At 46.1% G+C, this 11,952-nt stretch overlaps 1 protein-coding gene across 2 annotated transcripts; it reads right to left on the bottom strand.

Moving 5' to 3' along the window:
- Nucleotides 1-1,316: 1,316 nt before the first annotated feature.
- LOC310850097 (uncharacterized protein C16orf78 homolog) lies at nucleotides 1,317-11,429 on the bottom strand. 2 transcript variants are annotated; one of them, XM_083751201.1, is made up of 5 exons: nucleotides 11,197-11,429; nucleotides 10,706-10,852; nucleotides 4,882-5,035; nucleotides 3,231-3,711; nucleotides 1,317-1,630 (listed from the first exon to the last, which is right to left on the bottom strand). In XM_083751201.1, the coding sequence occupies exons 1-4, from the start codon at nucleotides 11,260-11,262 to the stop codon at nucleotides 3,266-3,268; spliced, it is 813 nt and encodes a 270-aa protein (XP_083607327.1). In that variant the 5' UTR covers nucleotides 11,263-11,429; the 3' UTR covers nucleotides 1,317-1,630; nucleotides 3,231-3,265. The 2 variants fall into 2 exon arrangements, with proteins under 2 accessions (XP_083607327.1, XP_083607326.1); XM_083751200.1 differs by having other exon boundaries at nucleotides 3,318-3,711; nucleotides 11,197-11,428.
- Nucleotides 11,430-11,952: the final 523 nt, after the last annotated feature.

Below are 11,952 nucleotides of genomic sequence, written 5' to 3'. Positions count from 1 at the left end.
TTTGGCCAGCATGACTAAGCCACTTCTGGCGAACCAGAGCAGCGCACGGAAACGCCGTTTACCTTCCCACCAGAGTGGTACCTATTTATCTACTTGCACTTTGACGTGCTTTCGAACTGCTAGGTTGGCAGGAGCAGGGACCGAGCAACAGGAGCTCACCCTGTTGCGGGGATTTGAACTGCCAACCTTCTGATCGGCAAGCCCTAGGCTCTGTGGTTTAACCCACAGCGCCACCCACATGCCCCAGGTTGTATATAGGTGTAAATAAACCATATATCTTAAAGACACCACTTTTCTCCAGCCTTGCAGCTAGACTCATCTGTGAGACAGGCTTTGGGAGTAAACCCTGGGCAATTTTTTTTTACCCATAAAAGGCTAAGGAGTATGCCCTACACAAATCCAGAGTGGAGTCCCTAAGACGGTTGGATGGCACCTTGTATGTCTCCTTCCGGCAACTCCTGCAGCTAAGCTTATGCCAAACATATTGCTCTGCTTTCCTTCAGACCACATCAATGAGGCCAAAATGAAGGTCTTAATGTCTGGGCAGCCCAGGACCTCCATACACACTGGCCAGGTTTGTTCCCCGGTGAGGTCACTTTGGTGCTGCTAACGCAGCAAAAACAACGTGGGAGGCAGCCGTTATGAGTTACCGGTCTCTGCAGCCACAGTGGGCACTGTGATGCTCCAGCGGTTTGTCTTGACCCTCAGAAGCACACTCCATTGTATCTCGATACAGACAGATGCCAACACAACAACACACTGCAAGTTAAGGGGCTTGCAAACAGATTTTTTTTTCCTGGAATTAAATAACATGGAAATGAGCACTAAAATTGCCTCATATTCCATTAGTTTTCCAGAAGTGGCTTTTAAATCATGAGAAAGCTCAAATGCCGAAATTAACAGGTAGGGAAATGTTGGGGGCAGTGGAATAAACTGATGGGTGGATGCTACCAGAGTTACATTTACCCATTTCTCCCTATGGACTAAGGCTTCCCATTGAACGATAAAAAGACTGTTAATGGTCTCCACATTCTTGCCTCACTTAGGTTGGCTAAAACAAGCTAGTCAGTGGTCATTGTGCCTTCTGGGATATGAGTTCTAGTTTACAGCAAGAAACAACAACCTTAAATCAAAGAGCTGCCATTCCAAATATTTCAAGGCAACCAGAGCAAATGCAGATGAATGGGGAAATGCATCATTTAATTTGACTTTTAGATCAGTTTTTGACCTGCTTCACTTCTTTGAGGGGGGGGGAGGAGGAGGGAATAACTATTATTTTTTTATAAAAACCATTTCAGCTCACAGTTTTACTCATAGTGAGTGCAAGAACCATTTTATCATTGCATCATGAGAACACACGCCTCACACACTATTTTTACTCCAAAAGGTGACCGGCTCTTCCAAGTATAGGTAGTGGTGGAAATGTTCCCCTAAGAGGCTGTTTTCTAAGCAATGCAACCGAATTTGGGCAGCAGGCCCAATCTACAATACCTTGCTAGGAGTGGATGAGAGCACCTTACTAACATCAATGTCTGATGCTTTCATATGAGGATGCAAGTCAATATAAATCCCAGCTTCCTTGCACAGCTTCAGCAAGGTATCAATATTGCTCTGGGACAAACGGAGGTACCTGTGCAAAGAAAATAAGAGGGAGGGATACTTGTAAGTCACATTTGTTAAGAGGAAAAAATCTACTGCCCTGGATTCTCTAAGGTAAAGGTAAAGGTAAAGGTACCCCTGACTGTTAGGCCCAGTCGTGGGCGACTCTGGGGTTGCAGTGCTCATCTCGCTTTATTGGCCGAGGGAGGCGGCGTACAGCCAGCATGACTAAGCCGCTTCTGACAAACCAGAGCAGCGCACGGAAACACCATTTACCTTCCCACACGAGTGGTACCTATTTATCTACTTGCACTTTGACGTGCTTTCGAACTGCTAGGTTGGCAGGAGCAGGGACTGAGCAATGGGAGCTCCCCGTCGCGGGGATTCAAACTGCTGACCTTCTGATCGGCAAGTCCTAGGCTCTGTGGTTTAATCCACAGCGCCACCTGCGTCCCTTCTGGATTCTCTAGTTCACCATTAATTCTAAGTCAGGGCTGGGGAAACATTTGGTCCTCCAGATGTTGCTGAACTACAACTCTCCCAAAGGCCAAGGATGATGGGATTTATAGTTCGTTAGCATCTGGAGGGACGAAGGTTCCCCACCCCTGTTCTAAGAGATGTGGCTGGTGCCAGCATCTGACAAAACAGGGCCAATATGCAGGCCCCAAGGATAGTTGAGGGGCCTTCCTACCTTGTTCCGATCCTCCTCCTGATAAGCTAGGGGGCAGGTGGTGTAACTGGATGAGCAGAGTAAGCACAACAGGAAGTAGGCAAACAGACTGGGTGAGATGTAGAAGATGGACTGGTTTGAGGACCTTGGCAGAGGAATGAGCCAAAGAGCTGCAGAAAACAGGAGAGACTTGAGCAGCCTTCTCCAACCTGCCATTCTCCAGAACTGCCATTGGCCCAAGCCCATGTTCAGGAATGATGGTCCAGCAACATCTGCAGGGCATCAGGTTGGGGAAGGCCGGACTAGACACACAGCCAGGGAGTCAAAACTGGAGCTGTTGGCCAGCTGGCTATCCTCTTCCTGCCTTTTTTACAGGGCCTACTGAGAGTTGGCACCATACAGCAGCCTAGATTGGTGAACCCGCAAGGCAAGGTTGGTAGTCAAGGAGTGATACACAGCACCAAAACAGTAATCAGTTCACCCTCTTTGCTCGTCTCCCCATGCTTGTCAAGAAGCAGATTAAGGAAAAAGAAAAGCGCTGTTCTGCTATTATGCTCATGAGTATATAAAACACGTCAACAGGGGGAAAGGGGGTGAGTGCACCAGCAGTGGCCCCACCCACAAGATGGGAGTTGTAGTTCAGCAACATCTGGGGACCCAAGGTCAAATAATGCTGATGCATGAGGGCAGTGCTTTTTTCTGGGGGGACGCAGGGGTATGCATACCCCTAAACATTTTGTGAATTTAAGTTAGGCCTCCTTGAGGTGCAGTATTTCAATATGAGTAGGAAAATGAGAGTACCCCTAAATATTTTTTTAAAGAAAAAAAGCACTGCATGAGGGTGCAATGCATAACCCTTTAAAATCAGAGTTCTGTCACCACACAGGGAGACTTTGCACTGTTCTCCAACCTGAGGTGGGTAACAGGGGCAGCCTGTTCCCCACTATCGTGTTGTCCTTACTTGTGAACACCTGGATGTATAAAGTGATGTAGACATCACAGAGTGCAGGTTCTACTTGAGGGTTGCCCTTTTTTGCTTTTTGCTAACCTGCAGCTCAAAAATTCTTCAGGCTTAATCTCAGGCAGCAGTTTGAGAGGCTTTGAGTTCTCTTCCTCCCATTCTTTCTCCAGCAAGCTTTTGAGCTTTTTCTGCAATGCTGGGAATGCAGAGAGTGGCTTATGGAGAAGCAGTGTTGACATTGAGACCCGGTCTCCCCTCGCTGACAACCTTTGCAAGGAAGGGAAGAATGCAATGGCTTCTTGGAGTGATATGCTGTTGTCCTGGCTAGGCCCCCCGAGACTGCTTCCCTTCCTGGTGTCTCTGTAAGGTTGGAACCCATGGTAAACACTGTTTCTGGGTGCAGTTACGTGTCTGCCCGAGATGGTCTGCATGGGCAAATCCATTCCACTGAAAGGTGTGAGATCCTTGGAATTCTTCCGGTCTGAAAAAGATCAAGCACTTTGCTCAGAAAAGCAGCTTCTGTTTGCTGGTTTTGATTTTCTCATTGTTTTAATTGTTTTTACTACCCATCTCAGTCTCAAACCTTTTATTGGCACATAAGACAGAATTCTGAAAGTCATAAAATCACTCAGCAAAATCTGCATCTAACAACTAAAATACTGTTGTATGACATTCAAAAAACTTCATTGCACATTGCAGAAACCTGGCAACTATTTCCATCTTATTCCCATCCTGGGTTAGGAAGGCTACCTTACATTCATCTAACTATCACTCCCTGCTAACAGCTGTTTTTACTAATAGTTTTATTGCTTTATTATTTTTGTAAACTGCTTTGAAGAACAGACATCATGCAGCATCTCTAAGAGTGCTAATTCTGCAGATCAAAGAGGTCAAGAGGGCATGAAAGGGATAAGGTGATCTTGCAGGTTCAGGGTCAACAGCTTCTGGAAGGCCACAGGTCTCTCACCCCTGCTCTAAACCTAACCAAACCTGGCAGGGTGGAGCTGGGGAACCCCAGACTGGATCTTATGAATGTGATAACTGTGGGATGTGAAACACATAGCAATCAAGTACAACATTCCTAGAATGAACATGCTAGGGGATGCTTTGTATGCAGTCAGGAGAAAACTTCCTGTTTCCTCTTGAGCTGTGACAAACTTCCTCTGCATGTGACTAGAGGTGGGTGTGGCCTCATCTGGACTAGTTGTCCTGGGTTACAAGAGCAACACAGGAAGCACATGTTCTCTTCCTTTTGCTCTTCTCCATTTTGCTGTTCTATTTGTGAGCAGAAGTGGCTGCCTGTTCGCAGTCACTTAGGAACTAACTCCCTTATGGGATAGTTCCACATGTGTATATAGTTTTGTAACCTAAGTCTGCCTTCAGGAATCCAACCGTGAACTGAATGATTGTGAGTAAACTACTTTTATATTTACTTTAACAAGACTGTTGTGTCTCTTTTTTTAAAGAAGGATAAGAAGGGATCTCACCAGGAATCGAGGCCCAGATGAGCCTGCAACAAGCAAACCGCTGTGCGTTTAAAGGGGAATGTTACTCTGCTAAGATATAGAACTTGCTAACGTAAATTAGGAAGGATATCATTAAACAACATAACCTCTCCTGCATCCCTGAACATTCCCACAATAATTCCTACCATTGCTTGACCTTTTGGTTGGGAGTCTCAGGAAGCTCACAAAGTTGGGCAGATGGTCACCAAACTGGGTCCACGGGCTATCGAAGGAATCTTTCCGAGAGACTGTGTGAGTGTCTGTGAATTGTTCTTGGCTGGACGCAGGGTGGCTGGGCGTCTGAGGTGAGGAAAAGGAGCACATTTTCTAATTTATTTGGGGATCACGCCTTGCAAACATTAGACCTCCTAAGTGTCCCCTGGCATTTTGAAAATCTCAACTTTTTTTTACACACACCCATACCCTCACACAGACTGTTCTCATTACCGTCAGCTCCTTGCTGTGGGGGGTGCAGTTTCTGTCATGGCTTAATTCAACCCCAGGTAGCTTATAATTTAGCCTTACCTTCTGTTACATGCTTTAAATGTTTGGTGACAACGGGGCCTTTGGTCAAAGGCAGAATATTATGGGAGCACAACTGGTGTGGCTGCACTGGGTGCAGAGCCTCGGGGATGCCACAAGTATTATTCAGAATGGAGAGCGATAGGCAGGGGGGCACTGAATTTTGGCACTGTCCTGGGTGCCACTGAAATTTGAGTGCCCTAGGCTGGCCACTGCTTTGTTCTGATCCAGTGATGCCTCTTTCTGATGTTCTTGCAAAGTCTATAAGATGTATGTTCCTTGTTATTATTGTGCATTTTTAAAATAGAGTCCATTAGGCACTTGATTCCCCCCCCCCTTTCAAATGGCAGGCACTCTTTCCCTTTTCACTGGCAGCTGGTGGGTAAACATGTTGCTGCTTCCTTCGCCCTTAAAAAAAAATGTTCACATGGGAAAGTGTGAGACAGATGGCAAAAACAGATAAACGTTTCCCAAGAGATGCTAATCAACTACTTAAGGAAAATATGATCGAAGGGTCTTAAGGGGCAGTGATGAAATCTTCCTCTGTTTTAAATATAGAGGGTGGCAGGAATTTTGATTCTCTCCCAACAGTATTTTTCCACGGGATGTTTGGACCACGTTCAAGGAAGAAGCTGCGTTGGATTATTTTAATTGCTGTGTTTTAACAACATGCCACATCCAAACGCTCCTTTGAACAAAGGCTGCAAAAGGTGATTCTTGACTTTGAGAAAAGCGAGACGAGCTCCTTCTTCATCTTCTGCTCATTTTCAAGTTTGCAGGTCCCCTGGGGAGGGATTGCAAACTTTTATATCCAGCTTTTGTGCAGTTGTTCGGTCCCAGCTCCTGCCCACCTAACAGTTCGAAAGCACATCAAAGTGCAAGTAGATAAATAGGTACCACTCTGGCGGGAAGGTAAACAGCATTTCCGTGTGCTGCTCTGGTTCACCAGAAGCGGCTTAGTCATGCTGGCCACATGACCCGGAAGCCGTCTGCGTACAAACGCCGGCTCTCTTGGGCTATAGAGTGAGATGAGCGCCACAACCCCAGGGTAATTCACAACTGCACCTAAGGTCAGGGGTCCCTTTACCTTTACCTTTACCTTTACCTTTACCTTTACCTTTACCTTTTTTGTGCAGTTTATGCTGGGTGATGGAAGTATATTGTTACAAATGCAGCCCACTTCACTGAGTGGGGAGAAGATCTGGGGAAAGGGCTGACCCAGGTTTGATTTCCTTTCGCAGGAGAGATCACGGAAGAAATACAATGCAATATTCAAGTGTATTTACAAAAATGCAAGCTGGGCATAAGTCACACTGCTATAAATCCATTGCCCCATTTAAGATCTCTAGCCAAGCATCATAGCAGCACAAGATGCTCTCAGGTTAGTGCTGCCACCTTAATTCTTTTTCTTTCTTTTGGTCAGGGTGCATTCAAATATGGGGAAAATAGCATTAAAGGTAAAGGTAAAGGTACCCCTGCCCGTACGGGCCAGTCTTGACAGACTCTGGGGTTGTGCGCCCATCTCACTTAAGAGGCCAGGGGCCAGCGCTGTCTGGAGACACTTCCAGGTCACGTGGCCAGCGTGACATCGCTGCTCTGGCAAGCCAGAGCCGCACACGGAAACGCCGTTTACCTTCCCGCTGGTAAGCGGTCCCTATTTATCTACTTGCACCCGCAGGTGCTTTCGAACTGCTAGGTTGGCAGGCGCTGGGACCGAGCAGCGGGAGCGCACCCCGCCGCAGGGATCCGAACCGCCGACCTTTCGATCGGCAAGTCCTAGGCACTGAGGCTTTAACCCACAGCGCCACCTGCGTCCCTGAAAATAGCATTAGTTTTCCTGATTATAATGATAGTGCTTCTGTGCTATATACTATTCACATGGCAGGACCTGTTGTTTAATGGAACTGTGGCTTGTTGACTTAATATGCCAATGCGTCATGCTAAATTTCATTCGCACCAGTGGGCGTGGTGTGACACAACAATAAATGTCACTGGACAATGCTGCTACTTCATTCGCAGGATTAATGTAAAGACGTGCAGCGATATAAAATTAATTTTTATTACATTGGATAAATAATAATTAGGTTCTGCTTGGAGATGCAGCAAATGTATTATAAACATAAGTAACCACAGGAAGGGAGGGAGGGAGGGAGGGAGGGAGGGAGGGAGGTCAAAATGGGGTTTTGAAATTCGATGTAAAATTCCTTTATTGTTTGATGTAAAATGAAAAATGAAATTTAAAAAAGAGACAATGTTGCTACTTCCCCTCCATTTCTGCACATGTGTGCTTCTGTTCCCCATGAAAACATCAAGAAATAACTTTATGTTCCAAATTTCATCACTTTACTCCTGTGGTTTTCTGGGTTAAGGGGGCTGCATCCCCCCCCCTCGATATCAAATAGCACAGTAAAAAGGTACTCCTCCCGTACGGGCCAGTCTTGCCAGACTCTAGGGTTGTGCGCTCATCTCACTCTATAGGCCGGGAGCCAGCGCTGTCCGCAGACACTTCCGGGTCACGTGGCCAGCGTGACAAGCTGCATCTGGCGAGCCAGCGCAGCACACGGAACGCCGTTTACCTTCCCTCTGGTAAGCGGTCCCTATTTATCTACTTGCACCCGGGGGTGCTTTCGAACTGCTGGGTTGGCAGGCGCTGGGACCGAACGACGGGAGCGCACCCCACCGCGGGGATTCGAACCGCCAACCATGCGATTGGCAAGTCCTAGGCACTGAGGTTTTACCCACAGCGCCACCCGCGTCCAAATAGCACAGAGTGCTAAGCATATACTATGTTCCTCTAGTTTTCCAAAAGTGACTTTTACATTGTGTGAAACATCAGGTATAATGTAGAAATTAACAGTTGGGGAAATAGTGGGGGAAAAGAGTACCAGGGGTCAGCAAACATTTTCAGCAGGGGGCCAGTCCACTGTCCCTCAGACCTTGTGGGGGGCCGGACTATAATTTTTTTTCGGGGAAATAAACGAATTCCTATGCCCCACAAATAACCCAGAGATACATTTTAAATAAAAGCACACATTCTACTCATGTAAAAACACCAGGCAGGCCCCACAAATAACCCAGAGATTCATTTTAAATAAAAGGGCACATTCTATAAATGTAAAAAAACACGCTGATTCCCAGACTGTCCGCAGGCCGGATTGAGAAGGTGATTGGGCCGGATCTGGCCCCCGAGCCTTAGTTTGCCTACCCATGGAGTAAAGTGTTGTGTGAATGCAGCCTCAGTCTCATTCCAAACACACATGCACACACTCCCTATTCTGCTGTTCACACACAGGGAGATCTAGCTTAGAGCATGCTGGCAGGGGGTAGGACAGCTGTTTTATCCCAGAGATCCCTCTGGACCTCTCCCATTGAGAAAGCATCAACCATCCATGCCTGAGCACTTAGCTGGGGACCTGCTCAACAGGAAGGAAGTTAAGGACAGGAGGTCCTGTATGAAACATTATTCAGAGCAGGGAGGTTGAATGCCAGCAGTTACAAGAGTCAGGCAGCTGCTCTGGCCAATGGACTGAACCAAAGGTTACACTGTGGGAAAAGTGGGTATCGAGGATGGATTTGAAGGGAGGGAGGAGGGATGGGGGAGAAATCCTGTACTGTTCACATTTTAATGTGAGCCTACCTCGTTTGCACTTCACCAAAACAATATGCAAACCAAACCACATCTGTCCATCAAAATCCACACATTTCAACATTTACTGATGCAATGCTTCAACCAAGAAATCTGTACAAAGGATTTGTGTCTTAGGGGGAAATGTGCAAATATATATATATATGAATGCATTTATTCATGAAAATCCTACTGAAAAAAAATGCATTCTAGTAAAGGAAATTGGTTGTCAAAAGATGCCTATTAGAGAAAATCACATGCAAAGATGCGTTATCTGGGGATAAATGGTTATGGAAATGCCAGTGCAGTTTTGGGAGGGACCTTCTTTCTTTCTTTTTTTAGGAAAAAGGTCAGCTGGCAAAATGATGTGAACTGAACTTAAAGTTGGGAAATTGAGAAATAGGAAGAAACTGAAATTGACAGAGTGCTCCACTCCTGCTCCTGAGCCAGCAATTTCACTGTCTTCTGCGTTCTCTAGAGGCACAGAAGCAGGACATTTTCTCCTTCTTTCTCCTGACATCACAGAGCAAGCATGCCCAGACCCAACCAGCCTCCGCATCCTCTCAAGTCAGGCCTATCTGGGCATGCTGTTCTTTGCCTCTCTCTCACCAATCTGTGGTTCTTCTGACTTCCTGCTTGGAATCATAGCAGTTAACGGAGTATCCTGAGACTGCCATAAGAAGGTGCAGTATTGATGAATACAGCATATTATGGGGAGGGATTCCCTCACTAGGGCTGCGATTTAAGAAGTCACGGACTTTTGAATAACTTCAAATCAGCCCCCCCCAAAAAAAATATGCAAAAGGTTCCCCCTTTTCATTCACAGGTGAGGCCATTGGGGCAACAAAGCTGTCAGAACACCTCGCCCTGTGTTTAGTATTAGGAGGAGTTTGGTGCTAGTGATTATGTTGCATTTGGGTGTGACTAGGGATCTGTTGGCAATTAAAAGTGAAGATCATATGCAAAAATGCATTATATAAGGCAAAATTGCACATACAATTTTGTGTATTAGGAGAAATCCGCATTTAAGGTATGTTTCTGAACACAATTCATAGTGTTCGTGCTGACCTTTAAAGCCCTAAACGGCCTCGGCCCAGTATACCTGAAGGAGTGTCTCCACCCCCATCGTTCTGCCCAGACACTGAGGTCCAGCGCCTTCTGGCGGTTCCCTCACTGTGAGAAATGAGGTTACAGGGAATCAGGCAGAGGGCCTTCTTGGTAGTGGCGCCCGCCCTGTGGAACACCCTCCCATCAGATGTCAATGAAATAACGAACTATCTGTCTTTTAGAAGACACCTGAAGGCAGCCCTGTTTAGGGAAGTTTTTAATGTTTGATGTTTTATTGTGTTTTTAATAGTCTGCTGGGATATTAAGAGTGGCTGGGGAAACCCAGCCGGATGGGTGCGGGGTATGTATGTATGTATAAATAAATAAATAAATGTTATTATTATTATTATTATTAATTTTCATGGGGATTTAAAACAAACTAACAAAAATAACAAACTAATGTGGAAATGTGGACACATAAACCTAAGATGAATGAATGAGAAGCTGCAGCCAAGAGATTCAGCCATCTATAGGTATGTTCTACAGAACCAAGAATGGAGCTAAGCAGAGACGTGCAACATTTTGTAGCTAAAAACAAAACAAAACAACCCTCTTTCTTATGAGTCTGTGGTTTCTGCGTTGCAGGGGGTTGGACTAGATGACCCTTCAGGTCCCTTCCAATTCTACAATTCCACTATTTGAGCTGTGCGTATATAGTTGGATAGATGAGCAATGTTTCTATATTGCCATCCTGCCCTTCCAGACTTCTTCATTACCTTGTAGTATAATGTTTTATAGGCTGAAGAAGAGGGTGAGATCTGTGCTTGTTTCTTCAGCCACTTTTTCACCTTCCTCTCCTCTTGCTTCAGCAGGTTATCATTAATCGTCTTCATGGAGTCAAGAGACCGCCGGATCTTCTTCAGCTGAAGAGTTTGGGAGATAGGAACATGTGTGAACACAGGAAGCTCCCTTGCACTGCGTATGACCATTGAGCTATTTAGCTCAGTCTTGTCTGGTCTGCCTGGTAGCAGTTCTGTGGGGATTTAAACAGTTGGGTCTTTCCCAGTCCTGGGGATTGAACCTGAAACCTTCTGCATGTAATCTATTACACCACAACAAGGCTGTGGCCTTTCTCCTAGGCCTGGTTGCTTGCAGGACCTTAGATCTGAGCTATCTAAACACCTCAGGTAAAAGCAGGGTGCCCCCCACCCCCTGTTAAGTGCCTGGTCACTCGAAAACACATGCAGATAGTTTCCCTCCTCCATACCTGAAATGCCTCTCTCTCATTGGAGACCCGCAGGGACTTTGCCCTTTTGTTTTCGAGCCAATCCATACTCCTCAGTGGCTTCCAGTTTCTTTCCCCCGTGGTTCTGATTTAGTGGAAGCCAAGGCACCAGCCAGGGTCAAGGTAGTCAGAAAAGATTTGAATCAGTTGCCTACTGCCCATCTTGCCAGTCTAAAGCCATTGGCTGAGCCACGAGGAAGGTGAAACAGCGGCTCATGAACTGTGATGCAACAATCTGTGTGCTTCCATGACTCTTGAAAGCGTTGCCTTGGCAACTAACCTGAAACCTTGAAAGGGACTGTGGTATCATTAATAGATAATTAGTCAAAGGATAACGATCAATGGCTCTTCGCTGGAGTTTTCATAGAGGCGCTTTTAGGTTTGTCTGTTAATATTGCGGTTGACAGAAGCTTATATCATTGTGAGTTGCGTGGAGCAGTGGGAGTATCCTCCACATGCTGCAGATAACAACTCTCATTGGCCATGCTGGCTGGTGCTGATGGGAGTTGTTGTCCCTTCATCTGGAAGGGACCAGTTGACTATCCCTGGTTTAGAGGAAGCATTTATTCATAGCTAGAGAAATTGGTGAACCCGTTTCACCAAATTTATCCAGGAGGAAGAGAAATCCCCCCCCCCCAGTTTTGTGTAGGTGGTAGGTCACCATTCACAGTGGCATAGCTGCTGTCCCCCGTCACAAGATCCCAGGAGTAGTGTCCTCCTCAAAGCATTTTGTGTTTG

This window comes from Podarcis gaigeae (assembly GCF_964106915.1).
Source record: "Podarcis gaigeae genome assembly, chromosome: 8".
Taxonomy (NCBI): domain Eukaryota; kingdom Metazoa; phylum Chordata; class Lepidosauria; order Squamata; family Lacertidae; genus Podarcis; species Podarcis gaigeae.
This window is presented reverse-complemented; position numbering and strand designations above follow the sequence as displayed.